The following is a 20,924-nucleotide window of genomic DNA, read 5'->3' on the forward strand; positions in this document are numbered from 1 at the left end:
CCCGGGACCCCGGCTGCTCGGTGCCTGCACGCATGTGTCAGATTAATTTGCATACTCCTGATTGGCTGTGGGTGTTGCAGAGAGATGGTCAGTTTACATATTTCTCTATTATTAGTATAGATTACCCCTACCTCCGTCCTATCCTCTTTTTTTAAATTTCTTTATTGGTTAAGGTATTACAAATGTGTCCTCATCCCCCATTAACCCCCAATCTCTCCCTCTCCCCCCACTCATGCTCTCATCCCCCTGTTGTCCGTGTCCATTGGTTTGGCTTATATGCATGCATACAAGTCCTTTGGTTGATCTCTTCCCCTTACTCCCACCCTCCCCTACTTCCCCTCTGGGGATTGATAGTCTGATCGCTGTTTCTCTGTCTTTGGATCTGTCCCTGTTCATCAGTCTTACGTTGTTCTCTATATTCCTCTATATTTCTCTATTATTAGTATAGATTACCCCTACCTCCATCCTACCCTTGAAGGGAATTTTAGAGTTTACTGTCTCCTTCTGCTCTCCTCTATTCCTCTTTCTTCAGGTGCTAATATTAATTTTCACTTCTTCCTGACCCTGCAGTGTCAGGACCCTGCAGTGAAATAGTGTTATTTCACTAATCAGATATCACCCATAGTAATTGTAATATATCATTTTGAGAAACTTATATTTAAAAACCCAGTTTTTGCTGGGCCAGTGTGGCTCAATGGTTGAGCGTCAACCTATGAACCAGGAGGTCCAGGTTTGATTCCTGGTCAAGGGCACATGCCTGGGTTGTGGGCTCGATCCCCAGTGTGGGGTGTGCAGGAGGCAGCTGATCAATGATCCTCTCTCATCACTGATGTTTCTATCTCTCCCTTTCCTCTCTGAAATCAATACAAATATATTTTTTAAAAAAACCCTCAATGATGATTTAAAACACCCAGCTTAAAATTCCACTGGGTATAGCAGTGTTGAGCCTTTATCATACCAGAATATTGATACCATGACATTTGCAGAATAATTTGAAATCAGGGGTGTTTAGTTGTAAAGGTCAGAACTGATTTAATTTGCCTTTATGGCACAGCATTATACTGAAGTTGCAAGGTCTCTCAGTGTCTGACAGGACACCTTTGTGTATAATTCAATATTTGTCTCTCTATCTGTCTTGCAAGCTCAGCTGTCAGAACATGAGTAAGTACAGTCAAGGGCAAAATAGGGTTCACAAAAGACTAGATAACATGAAATTAAACACTAATGCTCATACTTTTCTCCTAAAGGAGCTTTTCATTCATTCACATAGGGTCTATTAACTCTTATTTTATGGGATACTTTGATCAATTGAGCTGTGTGACTACTGAATACTAGTACATTAAAAGTTGGAGAAGAGGTGCTGGAGGGGAGAGGCATGCTGACAGCTGTAAGAAGTAACTATAAACAGGTTTAATTCAGGGTGTGCAGCAATCTAAAGCAACTTAGCATGAGGGCTAACCACCTTATAAAAACCATTAGCCCCTCAAAGTATACTTACTTTATAACAAAACATAATAGTGTATTTCTTCAATTCTAGGATATATGTATACATTTTTACATTATTCATGTTTCTGAAATAAGATACATCTTAAAAATGGGAAGTATATTTAATGTAGTAGTAGTAATTTTTTCCATAGGAAAAAAAAATTCATTGGTGTGTCTCAGAGCCAGTGGCATCTTGGCCTAGAAGACATACAGTAATTGAAGTCCACAATGAAAGAACTTCCTTTCAAGCCCTGTTATTTTGGGTCTTCTCTTTATTTTAATTTTTAAATATTTTTATTGATTTCAGAGAGGAAGGGAGAGGGGGAGAGAGATAGAGACATCAGTGATGAGAGAGAATCATTTATCGGCTGCCACCTGTACGCCCCACACTGGGGATAGAGCCTGAAACCCAGGCATGTGCCTCGACCAGAATCGAACTGTGACCTCCTGGTTCACAGGTTGATGCTCAACCACTGAGCCATCATGGCCAGGCCTTGGGTCTTCTCTTTAAAAAGAGGATGTTTTAGAAAGATTTCCATTAAGTTATTCTGAAAGGGGGAAAAGTATTTAAAGTTTGATTACATTATTTAGAAAATGCATTTAGGTGGAAATTCTTTACCTGAGATAAATATGATAAATGAGCATTGCTATGTGTTTTGATTTCATTTAGATGTAATGACAGGCCAAGATTCCTAAATTAGGTTATCGAACTTGAATTTTACTCTTAATACATTATCGGGTTGTCTTGTAGGTGCCTAAGCCCATGCATCAGCCTGTAGGTTCTTCCTCTCCTCTTCCAAAGGATCCAGTATTGAGGAAAGAAAAACTGCAGGATCTGATGACCCAGATTCAAGGAACCTGTAACTTTATGCAAGTATGAGTCATTATTGTATAAGTCATTGTTGAATGAATCTTAAATTATATTCATGGGGCTACTTGCTTCTGACCTGAAGCATTATAATGAGGTTGTTAAGAGCATAGATTCTGGCATTCCAGAATGAGCACAATTCCTGGCTCTGCCACTTCCTAGCTCTGAGAGTTTAGGCAAGCTACTGCCTCGGTTTCCTTTAAGAATTAGGGTAATAGTTTCTATTTCTTTTTCTTGTAACAAAATGAATTAAACATGTAAAAAGCTTACAGTGCTTTTTATAGCTATGGATCACCAGTAGTTTTCACTGAGATTGTGAGAACCTACTCTATGCTTGGTATTTTGGTAAGTGCCCTTGTATAGAGAAAATTATAAGACATTCATAGCCTTTAAGGAGTTTAGATTCCAGTTGTATAAGATTGTGAAAAAACTGCAAAATTTTATTCTAGATATTTTATTCTAGTAATTTTCTAGTAATTTTATTCTAGATATTGTAAGGGTTAAACTATGTCCATGTGTTAAGCCAGTAGTTAAATGTTAAATTGTGTCATACAGACTCTTGCAGAATTTCAGAATTAGTGTGATATTACTGAGGGATGAAGTAGACAAATGTGTAGTAAAAAGATCTTGAGCTTGGAATTAGGTCCCTGTTTTAATCCCACTTCTACCAGTTTACCAGCTGTAGAATCTATGGCAAGTTATTTCACTTCCACCCCTCTACTTATTTGTACAATGGGGGAATTGCTTATCCTTCATATTATCTAAAGATAAAGAACTAAAATGATCACTACAAGTGTGTAGCTTAAGTATTCAAAATGTTGGAAACATTTCTGGGAGAACCAAGATAGGCAGATGGCAGAAGAGAATGGCTTCTCCTCATGAAAGTATTTAGTGCCATGAGCTAGTTTAGTGGTTGAGACAAGATAATTAGACCCTCTCATTGTTCGGGTATAATAAAAACGAGGGTTCAGTCTCTACGAGGATTAATGCCTAATTGTTTAAGACCTCAAGTCAGGAGTTTTGTTTTCTTTTCCAGGGCAGGCCTTAGAATTACTATTGTAGTTTTAAAACTTGACACAGTCTTAAAGTTTGACAATTACTTTAGTTTTTCATTTTAACTCTTAATTTCTGCTTCTGTAAAGTCTTAAGTTATTAACCTTTTGAGATAGTTATTAGCTAGATTCCTATACCTAATAAGCTATGGACAACATCATGAATCATTTAATGGCAATAGCTCTTAAATGAATAACCTTTGTTTCTATTCATTATTAAAAACTTGGCTTTAGGAATCTATTCTGGATTTTGACAAACCTTCAAGTGCAATTCCATCCTCACAGCTGCCTTCTGTTACTCCAGGGAACCCAGCAGGTATGTAATCATTCTTGAGACTTGGAACAAAGAGCTGTAGGTCTAGCAATTGATTCTTTTACAAGTAATTTTATTCTAGATATTGTAAGGGTTAAACTATGTCCATACGTTAATTTTTTCTAAGTATCCGTATATTATCAATTATATATTGGTAAATTCCCATTAGGATATTTGCATTTTAGAGAAAGTCTCCAGATGGGTGAATGGAAATGCACAATAGCTGTTTTTGCAGTTTTTTCTGTTCTTGGAGTGAATTCTGAGTAGAACTTGCTTGACCCCTTTCAGCTGTATAAATCTAGCCTTGAGGCTCTTGGATCCTGACTATGAGTGAAGTTGCCTCAGTGATAATTAGTATACTGAGTAACGTAGTAATTAATGATGGAGCCTAGATTTGAATCTGGTCTGATGCTTCAAACTTTAGGCCTTTTGCTCTATACTAGTTTATCTCAGGGGAAGGGTGATGCAATCAAAGACATAGCCCAGCTGTAGTAAGATTATACAGCAATTCCTGGCTGAAGTAAGGAAAAACTAGAGTAATTAACAAAACTGATGGACATTAACAAGGAAAAACCAAACTGAAACCAGGTAACTGAAAAGAACATTAATATGCATGATCAAAGAGGGGAAAAAACCCTCAAGAGACAGAGGACCCAGCTAAGATTTACTTTGAAACTTACATGAATAAATTAATTACTATTCATGATAGCTCAGATTTTATCTTTTCAGATTACTACTACCGATCATTTTTATTTATTTATTGCCGGGAGCCGGTCCATCCTTGCTGTTTCAAGGGACCTGGCATATATGGCATACTGTTCTTAATATGTTTGCTCACCTTCTTGGCACTATGTGTTTTAACCAAGATCTCCTCTCTGAGAAAGGTTGTTTCCCCAGGTAGGGATTTTCCCCTGAAGTTAGGGAGGGAATAAAACCCCTTAACTAAGTGCCAGGTGGGTAATTAATCACTTTAACTATGAACAATCATGCTTAAGCTACATAATCTTTACTCCCTGGAATGGAGATTAGAAACGCCCTAACCTTTGGAATAGAGATTGATAGGATTGAATCATCAACTGGTATAAATACAGATGTAACAAGACAGCAAGACACAGAATTTAGAAGACAGAACTTAGAAGACAGAACCTACACAGAACCTAGACACAGAACCTACACACAGAACCTACACACAGAACCTACACAGAACCTAGAGACAGAAGAACTTCGCTGGAGAGAACATGGCAAAAGATCCTGGACAGAAGCTGGAGACAGAACCTAGAGACAGAACCTAGCAAGAGAACCTGGCTGAAGAACCTAGAGACAGAACCTGGCTACAGAACCTGGATAGAACATGGCAAGAGAACCTGACTAGAACCTGGTGACTGAACCTGGCTGGAGAACCTAGACAGAAGCTGGCTGGAGAACCTAGCGAGGGAACATGGCTACAGAACCTGGCTGGAGAAACTAGCAAGAGAACATGGACACAGAACCTGGCTGGAGATCCTAACCAGAACTTCACTGGAGATCCTGACCAGAACTTGGCTAGAGAACCTCGCTATGATGATCATCTGAACACCCTCTCCGTGTCATTCCTTCTTCGCTGACTCCGTCCACATCTTTGGGGACCCCTGGACCTGCTGGGGTTGGACCCCAGCAATTTATCTTTTATAAGCATTCTTTTTTAAAAATATATTTTATTGATTTCAGAGAGGAAGAGAGAGGGAGAGAGAGATGGAAACATCAGTGATGAGAATCATTGATGGACTGCCTCCTGCATGCCCATACTGGGGATCGAGCCTACAACCCGGGCATGTGCACTGACCCACAGCGAATTGAACCATGACCTCCTGGTTCACAGGTCAATACTCAACCACTGAACCACGCTGGCTGGGCTTACCCGTTATTTTTAAAAGTCCTATTTCTGTTCTTTTGGAGGCCTTTGTAGGCTGCTTCTGCCCATTTAACCTTGAAATATTATGTATCACAGATGGGACTAGTATCCTCCTCCTCTACATTTTCTCTGACTCTTTGTAGCGCTCTAATAGAATACTCATGATGGACTTGAGACCTAGTCTTTTAAGCTATTTTTTTTTTTGTAAAGTATAAACTTTAGTTTCCACCCAGTTGATATGCATAAACATTTCTCCTCGCTCAGTGGTTTACTGTTGATTTCACTCTCTACAGCAACTACAGAACAAAATCTAACCAGTCAAAATGATTTTCTTCAAGAGCCATTACAGGTAACTTCTCCAAATTAATCTTTCATTTACTCTTCTTTGGTATTTAGGGGAAAAAACTCTTACTTTGGCAAGAATGACCAGACTTAGTGATTCTAATATACATGTCTAGTTTTTAGATTCAGTACAACCAGTCCTCAAAAGATTCCCTAATGACCATGGGGAAGATGTAAATTATAACGGAGGAAGCTAGGTGACTTAGTAAGGAAAGAGCACACCTGAAGAATCCAGAGGTACCTTGTCTGGGAATTTTCCTTTGCTACTGAGCTACCTAAGTAACTTAATATAGCAGCATAGTAAAGTGTCTAAAGAAAGAAACTGATTTTTTAAAATTCATGGTTAGCCATTGCCCCCTCCCCCAAATAGTTAACATTCTGAGGAACTAATTTTAACAGAACTTAGAGATATAAAGGGACCAGATCATTGATGTCTGTAAATGCCACATTGCATTTCCATCAATGGTAAGTTCAAGTTTTCTGGTCATTATCTTTTTAAAATATTTTCTCTGGATCCCTCTGAAAGCCTTATTGGCAATTTTCTTGATAGTAGCTACTTTGATAGTATATTAAATATTTTAACCAGGTGGGTCAATAATTATCTTTCTTTTCAAAAATTTCTGAGAAAATCATATCATTTGCTTACAGTGTGACACTGGTTTATATTTATTTTAATAAGGTCTGGCTCCATTTTCAAACTGTGTTTGTTGGGCAAGGTCTCTCACTCCAGTCACTGCTGTAACTAACGAGCTCCATTTTATCTGTTTAGCTATTAGGGTTCCATTGACAAATTAATTACATTTTTTTTTGGAAAGCCACTGGCCTGGTATAGTAGTTCTGGTCTGTAACATTATGTTTACTCATCAACACTTAAAATGACCTTTAGCTGGTGTACTTAAAGAGCAATAATTTGGAATTAAGAATTGCCATCATTTCTAAATAAATACTAATGCAAAAACGTTTATCCTTTTTGTTAAGTGAACCTTTTAACTAAAATTCAAGTCTTTTAAATCTTAACTATCGAATGGCCTGAGTCGCCTTCACTTAGCATCTGTGAATCTTTCTGTGACTAGAGCCTCGGTATGCCTCCACCATAGCCAGTCCCACTTCTTTAGGGCAGTTGTCTAGGAGAGGGCCAGAAGAAAGGCCCCGTTTTAGAAACTCTCCAGTCTCATAATAGTTCTAATATTTTGGTCAGATCCAAATTGTACCTATTTATTTAGTTATATAAAATGTAAAGGATATATATATATATATATATATATATATATATATATATGTATATATAATTTCTTTTTTCCATAAGGCCTTTTGTGAACTTGGCCCCCATCTCCTTCCCAAGAAGTGTTATATCATGGTGACTCCTTTTAGAAGGTCATTGAACCATAACTGGTTTGATATTGGTTACCATTAATTAGTTTCCAGTTCACCTGTTTTATTGCTTGGGCTTCTGAGAACCGAATCCATGCATTTAGGTAAAAGGAGTTGATTCACTGATATTTAAGACCTTGTGGGTCTCTCTCCATTATATCTAATACCTGTTGTACCATCGAATTCATAGCCACTCTCTTAGTTAGTTTTTTTTTTTTTAAGGGGAGAATGATGATTTTTATTTTTTTAAAAATATATTTTATTGATTTTTTTACAGAGAGGAAGGGAGAGGGATAGAGAGTTAGAAACATCGATGAGTGAGAAGCATCAATCAGCTGCCTCCTGCACACCCCCTACTGGGGATGTGCCCGCAACCAAGGTACATGTTCTTGACCGGAATCGAGCCTGGGACCCTTGAGTCCGCAGGCTGACGCTCTGTCCACTGAGCCAGACCGGTTAGGGCTCTCTCTTAGTTTTCTATTGGTTACAGTTGTCACAGCCTTAGTTCTTACTCTGCTTTTTCCTAATTTTTATTTTATAACTATTATTAGCTTTAATTGTTTTTGTTAGAATTTTGATGCCATTGTGATTTATACAGAGCTTATCCTCTCTATTTATATTTCTACCTACCTCTTTAAGATCCTGAGAGTACTCAGAGTAAAAACATAGTTACTCTGATCCCTGGCAGAGCTATGCCTGGAGTGTTAAATGCGCCCTGAGCTCATCTTCCAGTGAATTGCTATTGAGTGCCAGAGTGAAAATCTAGCCCCACGTTTCCAGTGCCAAGAATCTTGATAAGTGAAGATGGGATTAGATGTGCCCTTTGGCGACCAGGCCTGGAAAGGCAATGTAGCTGACTGCTGGGGTTTGAATCTCAGCTCTGCCACTTAATTTTGTGTGATCTTGGGTAAATGATTTAATCTTTCTTTTCCTCTGCCTGATTGTCAATAAAATGAGGATAGTAGTGTTCAAAGCCCTCACACTATCCAGGAAGTGGGAAAAGTACTTATTCCTATTAAATTTTTAATCAAGGATTCATGTTAAAAGTCTTGGGTGACCTCTAAAAGAACAGTAAACAAACAAAACTAAAAGCTTACTGTTGGATTAGATGTTAGAGTGTGTGAAGTATTTAGCATTAGTGAGCTCTCAATAACAATAACATATTAGGAAGCCCAAGGCCCAAGAAATAGAATGTGAACAAAATGTGCCTTTTATAAAGTTTCATGTCTTCCTGTGTCCAGACTGCTGTTTCTCCAGTTACCAGTAGCTCAAGTGCTTGCTTGGTTACTACTGACCAGGCTTCTTCGGGATCTGAAACAGAGTTTATGCCCACAGAGACCCCAGAGGTAATAATGAGAGACTTGATTGTCTCAATTCATTTTATGAATTACATGCACGATCCATTAAACAATGTGACATTTATACTGTACTACCATATTGCTTTCTGTAGGTGTTGTGGTCCTGGAACTTATGCAGGTAGCTTTATGGTGGCTTTGCTATAAAGTAGACTTACTAGAGTCTTGCTTTATCAGATACAATAAATTTGTCCAAATTGCTAGTGTCAAAAAAAATGAAAATTTTTAGGTAGGATTAGGTCAAGTTTCTTGCTATATTTATATTGAAGAAATTCTTAGAAGAAAAATCTTTTTATTCATATAACTGTGAATACTCAATAACTTTATAGTGCTGTTATTAGCATTTATTCAATTGGAATGATTTACATTCTCTTTTTGCCTAATTTTGTCAAAAGTATCTTACAATATTTGTACTTTCAATTCTAAAGTGATTTTTTGTTTTGCTAATAGTTTCAGTACTAGTAAATCCTTAAATAGATATAGCAAGATAGGATGATTTTGGGCTTTTTTTTGGTATTAATATATCAACTCAGGTTTCATTGTGTATGTGGTTTTTTTTTTTTAACTATTGTATAAGAATGTGTATTTTTTACAGAATATAAGAAAATATAGGTGAACTTTAGTTTTTGTGGTACTGACGTGGTCTAAATTGAAATTACTTGTTTCCTCGTTTTAAGAAGACAAAGTATTTGTTACCAAGCGAGTCATAGCTGTCTGCTTTATAACCTCATTGGGATTGAATTTTGGTAATTTTTTATGCCTTCTCTTAGATAAGAATTATTTAAATCAGATCAAGCTTGATTTTGTTAGGCAGCTGACTTAGAAGTCCACTCATAAGATTTTTAAATAGGAAAATGTTAACACTAACTCAGGAAGTGACCCAAGGTTTTCTAAAGCCTAATTCTACTGAATTGGTTTGATATAATTTAGACTTTTAACTTAATGGAAAATACCATTTCACAGTTTGAAAAGGACTAGATACTCCTGAAAAGTCCAGTCCCTCATCTGTTAGACCCGTGGTTTGCAAACCACGGCTCGTGAGCCACATGCGGCTCGCGAGCCACATGTGGCTCTTTGGCTCCTTGAATGTGGCTCTTCCACAAAATACCACGTGCAGGTGTGCATGTACAGTGCGATTGAAACTTCATGGCCCATGTGCAGAAGTCGGTATTTTGTGGAAGAGCCACACTGAAGGGGCCAAAGAGCCGCATGTGGCTCGTGAGCTGCAGTTTGCCGAGCCGCAGTTTGCCGACCACTGTGTTAGACTGATCATTGGTGAGACTCTCGCTTAGTCAGCCAGCTGGGTGAAGCAGACACTAGTGTGCATCCTCAGCAGATGAGGTTTGGAGTTGTAAGCAGAAGCTATTCTTTTGCATTCCTGTGTCCAGCTGTCGTCCTGTAGAACTTGCTGACTTACGCTGGTCTGGGTTTAGGGAACGTGAACTGCTTGCTGTATGGGAGGTGATTGGCTGATGCTGCATTTCTCCCCCCCAGGCAGCAGTTCCCCCAAGCAAACAGCCGTCTTCACTGGCTTCTCCAAACTCTCCCATGTCAAAGGGCCCTGAACAGGGCTTCCCGTCACCTCCAGCAAGTAGTAGTTCAGTAACCATTGGCACAGCGCCCTTTCAAGCCATGCAGACAGTGAGTATGAACCGAGAATGATGATTGCAATTCATTATTCCTGTTAAAAAGCCATTGTTTCTCTTACATCTGTTATTGGTTACCAGGTGAATAAATCTGCCATTGGGTTACTCTTATTCGGGCTGGTAGAGTTTACATTTGTCCGGTGGAAATATTGTTTGTGTTGGTTGAGTAAAACCTCAAGAATTTTGATGGGTATTTTATCGGAGCATTTCCCCCTGTGTGAAAATCAGTAGCAGGCAAAGCTGAGGACCCCTAGGAAACAAATGAACGGTGTGGGTGAGGAACATAATTTTGCATGAACATCTAAATAATACCAACCATTTCTTTTTTTAAAATATATTTTTATTTTTATTTAAAAATGTTTTTATTGATTTCAGAGGGAGGAAGGGAGAGGGAGAGAGAGACAGAAACATCAATGAAGAGAGAGAATCATTGATTGGCTGCCTCTTGCATGCCTTGTCCTAGGGATGGAGCCCACACCCTGGTCATTGTCTTGACCAGGAATCGCACCATGACCTCCTGTTCATGGATGGACGCTCAACCATCGAGCAACACCAGCCGGGCCTATACTAACCATTTCTAATATCACACTAGTGATGTTCCATTGCATCAAAACCAGACACAGAGTACACAGACCGGGGTGTTCTATCATTGTTGAAACTTTCATTTGATTTAATCTTGATCTCATGTGTAAGTTTTTAGAGAATTATTCAGATATGTGTGGTATTTTGGATCACAAAATTGTAATCTAAATATTTTTAGAGTACTATTACAACTAAGTTTCTATGTTCTTTAAAAATGGAATAGTATAAAACAGTTTTAGGAAAAGACCCACAAAAAGTCTGAGGCAGTAAGTACCTTTCCTGATGGTGCTTAATGTCCCATTCCAGGTTCTTTGAGTGACAGTAGTGGGGCTAGTGGAGTGGCAATGGAAAATAGGCACAATGCAGGGAGATAGGATGGTGAACTCAGACCTGAATTCACTGATCTTATTACTTCCTGCGTGGCCATTTAGAACAGCTTAGTTCCTTTGCTTTCCCTGTCAGCCCATCTTGCACAGAATTGCCACATTGGTTTTGCTAACTTTTTTCTATTCCTAATTAAAAGCAAACAGTGATCCATTACAGAATAAAATGGAAAGTCCTTTGTCCGAAACTCAATAACTTCTGAAGTCTGGTATAACCTGTCAAACTAGTCCCCTGTGCTTGCCTTGTACATTCTTGCCACAATACCTTTTTGCTCATGCCAATCTGTTTTCTCCACCTGTTTGCATTCTATCTAGTGCAAATTGGTATTCGTTTGTTCATTCACTGACTCATTCATTCATTAAAAAAACAGGTATTTTATGGAGCCAACTTGACCACAACCTTGCCAACACTTGGACTTTCTGTTTTTTAAAAACAATAGCCACCCTAATGGGTATGATGAAGTAGTATCTCAGTGTAATTTTGATTTCTATTTCCCTAATAACTAATGATGTTGAGCATTTTTTATGTGCTTATTGGTCATGAATCTTCTTTGGAGAAATGTTTATTCAAGTCCTTTGCCATCAAATAGAAGTTTTTGAATGTTGCCGAGTTTTGCTGGATGTCACCCTTAATTATTTTTTATGAAACTTCGCAAATGACTCAGCATACCCTTGTCTTTTAAGGTATTTAATGTTAATGCACCTCTGCCTCCACGCAAAGAACAAGAAATAAAAGAATCCACCTATTCACCTGGCTACAATCAAAGTTTTACCACAGCAAGTACACAAACACCACTCCAGTGCCAACTGCCAGCCATCCACGTGGAACAAACTGTTCTTTCTCAAGAGACTGGTAAGATCTTGGTGTATGGTATTTGAAGACTTAGATGACAGCTAATTGGAAAGCAACTCTGTAGTGATACTTTAGCAGTTCTTTCCCGAGCAGTAAGCATTATCTCTTTACATGTTCAATGTTGACAAATATTTGATGCTTTTTCCTCTGTTAAGTTCACCATTTTAACTTTTGTAAAAGTGGAAATTAGTTGACTTAGATGAATATATAAGCTCATATTTTTAAATCTGATTGTGTTGATTGCCATAGACAGTGGTTGAGGTAGATAGGGCACTGTCCAGTTGCTTTTATGAAGGTTTTGAAACCATTCTGTTAACTCTTTTAGCAAAGACAGATGGCTATTTGGCCTTTGCTCTCTCCTTTTGTCTTACAATAAAAGCATTGGTTAATCAGACAATATAACTTAGTATGCTTATTTCACTGTTTGCTTAGAGATGAGAGGTTATTTTGATCTTTCATGCTATTGTAAATCATGAAAAAATAAGCAACTTTGTAGTTATTTACTATTTTAAGAAGTACTTATAAATTTTTAGTGTTGGTACGTCATACCCCTAGTGAGTCTTCTAAAACTTAAACCTGATCAGATGAACTGTGTTTTCTGGGGACCTGGTTTATCACAGAGGTAGTAAATATAAATCCCTGGACCTAGCCACAAATGACCTCATTCTGTTCTCACCTGTACTGTGAAGACGTAGGGCAGATAATTTACTGAAAGGATATTTTTGTCACATGCCTTCTCAATTACAGTAGTGATGAACATTCATTTTCTTTTACTCCCTGATCTGGAATAGTTAGCCTTTTTTTTTTTTTTTTAACTGTGGTAAAATATATATAACGTAACATTTATCATTTTAACCATTTGTATGTATTGAGTTCTGTGGCATTAAGTACATTTAGATTGTTGGGCAGCCATCACCATCCTTTATATCTAGGAGTTTCATCTTCTCCAACTGAAACTCTGTACTCATTTAACACTAACTCCACATTCCCCTTTCCCTCCAAATGCTGGCAACCACCATTCTACTCTGTTGTATGAATTTGACTACTCTGGGTACTTACCTTATGTAAGTGCTATCACAATAGTTGTCCTTTTGTGATTGGCCTGTTTCATTCAGCATAATGTCAAGGTTCTTCTGTGTTGTAGCTTGTGTCAGAATTTCCTTCCTTTCTAAGGCTGAATAATGTTCTATTTAAATACTTGCCGAAACCGGTTTGGCTCAGTGGATAGAGCGTCGGCCTGCGGACTGAAGGGTCCCAGGTTCGATTCCGGTCAAGGGCATGTACCTGGGTTGCGGGCATATCCCCAGTAGGAGATGTGCAGGAGGCAGCTGATCGATGTTTCTAACTCTCTATCTCTCTCCCTTCCTCTCTGTAAAAAATCAATAAAATATATTTAAAAAATAAAAATAAATACTAGTGCCCTGGTGCACAGATTTGTGCACATTAAATGGAAATTAATTAGAAGGTGGCCGGCAGGGTGGAACTGGGTGAGATGGGCTGGACATGCCCTGGAGCCAACCTTCTGTGGTCTCTCCCAGGCGGGCTGCACCTGGGGCTGCACTGTGGCTCGAAGGGCATCTGTGGAGTGAGCAGGGTCCCTCTATCAGGTGGGGTCCCTCGGCCTGGCCTGCAGGGATCGGGCTGAAACTGGCTCTGCAACATCCCCTGAGGGGTCCCAGATTGTGACAGGGTGGTTCTTGGGTGACGCACCCCCAGCTCCCTCCTCTCTGGTTCTGGGGTGTGTCACCTGAGAACCACTGCTGCCAAGTCACCGCAGCTCGGCAGCTCCTGCATTGAGTATCTGCTCCCTGGTGGTCAGTGTGCGTCATAGCTACCAGTTGGAGCATCTGCCCCCTGGTGGTCATTATGCATCATAGCTACCGGTTGGACGGTCGGATGGTTGCTTAGCCTTTTATATATGTAGATATAGGGTGGGGCAAAAGTAGGTATACAGTTGTGAGTACACGAAACAGAATTTATTCTTGTATTATTATTTATTGATTATTGTATTATTTTCCATATGAACAACTGTACACCTACCTTTGCCCCACCCTATATATATAGAGAGATTTCACACATACATAGCACCTGCATTTTTTTAAAAGGGAGGACATTGTATTAAAGATTTTGATATATAGTGACTTTTTAGTATAAAGAATATTGAATCTTTATTACAATTTAACTCTTGGACTTTAAAACTGTTTTTTTCAGCAGCAAGTTATCCTGATGGAACTATTCAAGTAAGCAATGGTAGCCTTGCCTTTTACCCAGCACAGACGAATGTGTTTCCCAGGCCCTCTCAACCATTCGTCAATAGCCGGGGATCTGTTAGAGGATGCACTCGAGGTGGGAGATTACTAACCAATACATATCGGTCCCCGGGAGCTTATAAAGGTATGCTCTGGATAACATTGAATGATACTGAATTACTTTGTCTATGTATTAACTTGACTCAAACTATTTTTTACTTTACCTGTTTCTTTTTGTAGTTGTTATTTATAATGTAGTAAATAAGTTCCTATTTCTGCAAAATACAGTATTTAATACCCCTATTCTCTATAACAGAGAGCTTTTTGTATGAAAGGCAGATTCATCCTGTTATTCTGATTTTCATATTTGAAAAAAATTTTTCATTTGTTAATTGACTTGATTATTCAAAATGTGTCATAATTAGACAAAGTCCATTTTCTAGTGATTGTGTATCAGTATGCCACAGATAAAAACATAAACTTTGAGACTGTAATAGTGATATTCTTTTTAGTTTTAAATGTAGTTCCAAGTATTCCAGTCACGCTTGGTGTTAGCAAAGTACTTTACACAGAAGCTTTAACTACCTACTTGCCTTACCACTATTTCCCACCCCCACCGGCATTCTAGCAATAGTAAATTTCTGCAGGTGACTAATTTGAAGTCAGCAATGTTTTATAAATGTGTGTCTTATTGTGGAAAGCAATATTAATAGAGTTTGCATAATGAAGGCATAAATCTGATGTTGGCATTATAGGATCAGCTTTACTTTTAAAATGGTATACAGTTAGACTACTTAAAAGTTTAGTGTAACTTTGCTCATAATTTTATGTAAGTTGTTTATTTATTAGGTTTTGATACTTATAGAGGACCTCCTTCGGTTTCCAATGGAAATTATAGCCAGCTACAATTCCAAGCTAGAGAGTATCCTGGAACACCTTATTCCCAAAGGGTAAGAATAGTCGTCATAGTTGAATAGCAGTACAGTTGTTGATGCTAAGCTGGTGATTAAATTATAGCGTAGTCATGATTCTTTTTTGTATAAGGCACTCTTAGTTTTAACTTGCAAGTATTGTGAAGAGTAAAGTTGGAAGCTTTTCTAATAACCCATAAATGACAACCTAGAAGGTTTGAAGGAATGTATTAATCGTGTTGTTTGTATTAACTCATTTACTCTTCCACCCTATGAGAGAAACTGGGGTTCAGAAACAAGTTAAATAACCCATCTAAGGTTACTCAGCAAGTAAACAGTAGAACTAAGATTAGAATGCAAATTTCTTAACTCTGGAGCCCATGATTTTAACTTTACTATATTGCCTTAAATTTAACTTTTCTAGATATCAAGTATAGCAAAGTCTTTTTTTAAAATATTTTTTTATTGATTTCCTAGAGGAAGGGAAAGGGGGAGATAGAAACATCAATGATGAGAGAGAATCATTGATTGGCTGCCCCCCCCCCCCCCCCCCACACACACACACTGGGGATTGAGCCCCAACCTGGGCATGTGTCCTGACCAGGAATCGAACCATGATCTCTCAGTTCATAGGTCGATGCTCAACCAGAGCCAAACCAGCTAGGGCATAAGTATGCTTCTTATGGGTTAGATGGAGGCAGACTTTTACCATACTTGGAAGGTAGTTTGAAATGTTGGCTCTTGAACATTTTTTCTTGAAGATAATAGATTACATTTCCAGGGTACAATATAATTCTTTTTTTTTTTTTTAATATATTTTATTGAGTTTTTACAGAGAGGAAAGGAGAGAGATAGAGAGTTAGAAACATCGATGAGAGAGAAACATCGACCAGCTGCCTCCCGCACACTCCCCACTGGGGATGTGCCCGCAACCAAGGTACATGCCCCTGACCGGAATCGAACCTGGGACCTTTCAGTCCGCAGGCCGACGCTCTATCCACTGAGCCAAACCGGTTTCGGCACAATATAATTCTTATCAATTCACCTGTCAAGACAAAACAAAGCCCTAACATACTTTGTAATTATCTTTAGAGTTTGGTTTATAAATTGAGCAAGATTTAAATAGTCTGTGTTCTTGCTTTATTATCTTCTATTTTTTTTTTTTTTTGAGATGAGGGACAGAGGATCATGCCATATTTTTTTTTAATAAAGATTTTTTAGAGAGGAAGGAAGAAAGAGAAAACAACATTGATGTGAGAACAAATCGTCAATTGGCTGCCCCTGCATTGCCCCCAGCCGGGGATGGAGCCCACAACCTGGGCATGTGCCCTGACGAGGACTTCAACCAGTAACCTTTTGGTGCACAGGACAATGCCCAACCAACTGAGCCACACCGGCCAGGGCAGACCATGCCATATTTTTAAATTTCTTCCATTATGTAGCATTGTATCTTTTAAACAGCGTTCTCTAGATGCTTTATAGTTTTTGAAAGTATTAACCTATCTAGGTCCTGGCTGGGTAGCTCAGTTGGTTAGTGTTGTCCCAATATGCCAATGTTGTGGGTTCGATCTCTGGTCAGGGCACATATAAGAATCAACCAATGAATGCATAAATAAGTGGAACAACAAATCGATGTTTCTCTCTCCACCCCCCCCCTCCCCAAGTCAATAAAATTTTTTTTAAAAAAAGTATTAACTTAACCAATTGGTGAGGTTCATTAACAGATGAAGCAAGTATTGCTACTGTTGCCATTGTTTTTGTTTTGTTTTTGTTATTTTTTATATTTTTTGTGTTTGGAGACATCTGAGCCTCTTCAGTTGCTGGAGAAGGCCAGTAAAGGGCTAAGAGGACTTTAATCTTAGAGAATGACCAGCCAGTCATCTGGGTAATAACTAATTATTGTCTTATATTTTTGGTGCCATTTTAGGATAATTTCCAGCAGTGTTACAAGCGCGGAGGGACACCTGGTGGTCCTCGGGCAAATTCAAGAGGTAAGGACAATTAACTGAGTAGTTTATTTGCCCAACCTACCTCTTCCTCCCTCAAGTTCTCCCCCAATACACTGTTTTCAGCATTTATCTTGTGGCTTTCAGTTTGCTTACATCGTCGTGCTGGAGACCTGAGAGAGAGATTAGACTACTTAGGCTGTGGAAATCAGTTTTCAGTTTAATTAAAAGTGTAAGTGTGTGTGTTTCAGTTTTCTTGACCCCAGAGCGTAATTTAACCTTAGATATACAGGGTGGATGGAGCAAAAACAGGTTTACAGTTGTGAGTATGTGAAACACAGATTTTATTCTGGTATTTTATTGTATCATTTTCCATACAAACGACTGTAAACGTTACTTCTGCCCCATTCTCTATATTCACAATGCCGACTTGTGAATGGATTGTTTCATGGAATGTTTCAGGAAGGTGGTTCTTGTAATAATGGGCACTTGCACATACTCTAGTTTCACTACATTGATAGATAGGAGTAAAGATGGGAAATAAGCAACTTAAAATTAAGACACACAGTTAAGACTTGAAACAAAAGCAGGAAACTTGTGATACTTTAAAAATTGTGGACAGTACTATTTAAAGATTCAGTGTAACTGAGGAAATCAAGAGTTACTAAAGATTAACTGGCTTTGTTACAGGAAAACATTTTTTTTTTTTAAAGAGAGTAGCCAGTATTTGCATTGCCTTTGCCTTACACGTGAGCAGTGTTTGTACTGTGCTTAAAACATTTCACAATACCACATTGACTTGGAAATAAAAAGCAAGCATTCATCATGGTATCATACCAAAATATCCTTGAATGGCTAGTAGTTCTAAAAGTTGGTTCTCTTATGCAATCTCAGTTTTCTTGAGTGTTTTTACATCAGAAACTTTGAGTAGGTTTATCACTGAGGAATGTAGAACAATGAGAATTATGAGAGAAAGGTAAAGAAGCAAAGAGAATGTGCAAACCTGGGCTTTAGACTTTGCCAATAATCTTAACTAGGTAAATTATCCAAGCTTTTGGGAGCCTTATTTTTTTTTAATCTTAGTGGTATAAAAGCCTAGTGATGGAAAAGCCTTGAGAAGCATACTGTAGCTATACTTCCTTGCTTTTGTTTTGGAATTTACTGCAAATGTGTCCTTCTCTGTGTTTCAGTAGCCGACTAATGTTAAATATTGTGTTCAAAGCTAACTGCTTCATTATGACAAATTCACTGTTGCTAATAAAACAGCAGGGTGGAGCGATTCTTCTCAGGTGAGCAGCCCAGAAAGAGACAACGAAACCTTTAACAGCGGTGACTCCGGACAAGGAGACTCCCGCAGCATGACCCCCGTGGATGTGCCCGTGACAAATCCAGCAGCCACCATCCTGCCGGTACATGTCTATCCCCTGCCTCAGCAGATGCGCGTTGCCTTCTCAGCAGCCAGGACCTCTAATCTCGCCCCTGGAACTTTAGACCAACCTATTGTGTTTGACCTTCTTCTGAACAACTTGGGAGAAACGTTTGATCTTCAGCTTGGTAGATTTAATTGCCCGGTGAATGGCACTTACGTTTTCATCTTTCACATGCTGAAGCTGGCAGTGAATGTGCCACTGTACGTTAACCTCATGAAGAATGAAGAAGTCTTGGTGTCTGCCTATGCCAATGACGGGGCTCCAGACCATGAAACCGCTAGCAATCACGCGATTCTTCAGCTCTTCCAGGGAGACCAGATCTGGTTACGTTTGCACAGGGGAGCCATTTATGGAAGTAGTTGGAAATACTCTACATTTTCCGGCTACCTTCTTTATCAAGATTGAAAGTCAATGCACAATTGACAACAAAAGAATGGTGTTCTATATTAGTGGGGTTAAAGGAAAGGTAGTACTTGACCTTGTGACTAACTGGTTTAGGGGAATGTTCTCATTCCTAGAGGAAGGAGGAGGCCTTTATTTTTGTTTTCCTCCCCAAAGTGAAAAATTTGAAGCTGAATGACAATTAGCACTAATCTGGCACTTTATAAATTGTGATGTAGCCTTGCTAGTCAAGCTGTGAATGTATCTTGTTTGCACTTAACCCTTAACTGTATTAACGTTCAGCTTACTAAACTGACTGCCTCAAGTTCAGGCAAGTTATAATGCCTTGTTGTGCCTCAATAAAAAACTTACATGCACCCTCGGTGTTCTTATTTGATTAAACTTTTAGTTGAGAGGTAAAATACTTAATTTTTAGTATCCATCATTGGTAACTCTTGAATAAGGGTATTTATGGGTTCATATTATTATGTGAAAATAATGCTCAGTGATTGAGCATTGACCTATGAACCAGGAGGTCATGGTTCGATTCCCAGTCAGGGCATATGCTCAGGTTGTGGGCTCAATCCCCAATGTGGGGTGTGCAGGAAGCAGCTGATCAATGATTTTCTCTCATCATTGATGTTTCTGTCTTCCTCCCTCTTCCTTCCTCTCTGAAATCAATAAAAAATATTAAAAAAGAAGCCTTTTATATATAACAGTTCCTTTTAGAGCTACTTTTCTCGGATATTGTACATGTCATTCATCCAAAGATTTGTATCTGTTTTCCATTGGTTAAATCACATAGTTTCCTTGAAGCTATCTTGCAGTAGGACATGTGTTATCCTTTAGTTATCTTCCAGTACCTAATACATGTATAATAATTCAAGATATAACAGGAGATACACAGATACTTCTGGTCCACCATTAGATTTGTGCTTTCTAGTGGATTCTCAGTCTGAAGAGCAAAATATTTAGTCATCAAAAAGCATAGGTCTGGGGCTGCCCAGATAGTGTTTGTGTGGGCAGTGACAGCGTTCCCCCGTGTGTGGGGAGACCCTGGAAAGGGAAAGTTACCCGAAGCTTGAGTCTCCAGAGCTTCTGATGGTTGATTTCAGAGCCTGTTGCCTCTTTAGTCTGAGTTCCCACAACCAGATCCTACTTCACAAATGACCCTGGACAGTAATAAAACTATAAAAGCCTGAACCCAAACCCTGCCACCTTCATTGGTTCAGTGCTTTGACTTCCTTTTAAGGAGACCTAAGGTGGAGAGCTTAAAAATGGTGGCAGAGTAAGTGGATGCTGCATGGACATGCTCCCAGAAACAAACTGGAATTACAACTAAACTTCCGGAATAATCAACAGAAGACTTGCAGGAGAGAACCCTGATACTCGAGGACCAAAAGTGGAGACCACATAGAGACTGGTAGGAGGGGCGGAGGCATGAAAGGGCTGGCCCAGCACCCATAGATGACAACTGAAGTTTGGGAGAGAGATCTCAGCTGTGGGGAGTTGCCCCTGAGAACTCGGGGATCTAATCCCCAAGCTCCCACCCCCCTCCCAGCAGAGACCACCAAAACTGAGGAGGGTACCCATATAACATCTGGCTGTGAAATGCAACAGGGTTGCTGTCTGCCAGGGAGTGACAGTTGAAAATTCAGGGACCCTCTTAAAGGACCAATGCACAAAATTCCCTGTGGAGCCACCCACCTTGTGCTCCAGCAGAGGGAGGGCAGAGTGGACTGGAGCTGTGTGAACAGAAGCCAGGATTGGGGACTCCGGTGTTAGGGCTCAGAAGGTAGACACCCTCAGTTTCCTGTGCTGAGTCATCCCCTCACACAGTGGAGGATTTCTTTCCCATACAGACAT

The 20,924-nt window shown here is 39.1% G+C and overlaps 1 protein-coding gene across 1 annotated transcript in view; it reads left to right on the forward strand.

Moving 5' to 3' along the window:
• The window catches only part of CAPRIN2 (caprin family member 2), a 46,557-nt gene extending 27,123 nt beyond the window's left edge, over positions 1-19,434 (forward strand). Inside the window, exons 10-19 of the mRNA XM_081082706.1 lie at positions 2,237-2,359; positions 3,640-3,721; positions 5,903-5,958; positions 8,564-8,668; positions 10,172-10,318; positions 11,973-12,141; positions 14,353-14,535; positions 15,240-15,340; positions 17,229-17,292; positions 18,514-19,434. Coding sequence (XP_080938832.1) covers positions 2,237-2,359; positions 3,640-3,721; positions 5,903-5,958; positions 8,564-8,668; positions 10,172-10,318; positions 11,973-12,141; positions 14,353-14,535; positions 15,240-15,340; positions 17,229-17,292; positions 18,514-19,082 — 1,599 coding nt within the window. The 3' untranslated portion in view covers positions 19,083-19,434. The remainder of the gene's footprint in view (positions 1-2,236; positions 2,360-3,639; positions 3,722-5,902; positions 5,959-8,563; positions 8,669-10,171; positions 10,319-11,972; positions 12,142-14,352; positions 14,536-15,239; positions 15,341-17,228; positions 17,293-18,513) is intronic.
• The last annotated feature ends 1,490 nt before the right edge of the window (positions 19,435-20,924 follow it).

Source organism: Myotis nattereri (genome assembly GCF_964212035.1).
Source record: "Myotis nattereri genome assembly, chromosome: 2".
In the NCBI taxonomy this organism is placed as follows: Eukaryota; Metazoa; Chordata; class Mammalia; order Chiroptera; family Vespertilionidae; genus Myotis; species Myotis nattereri.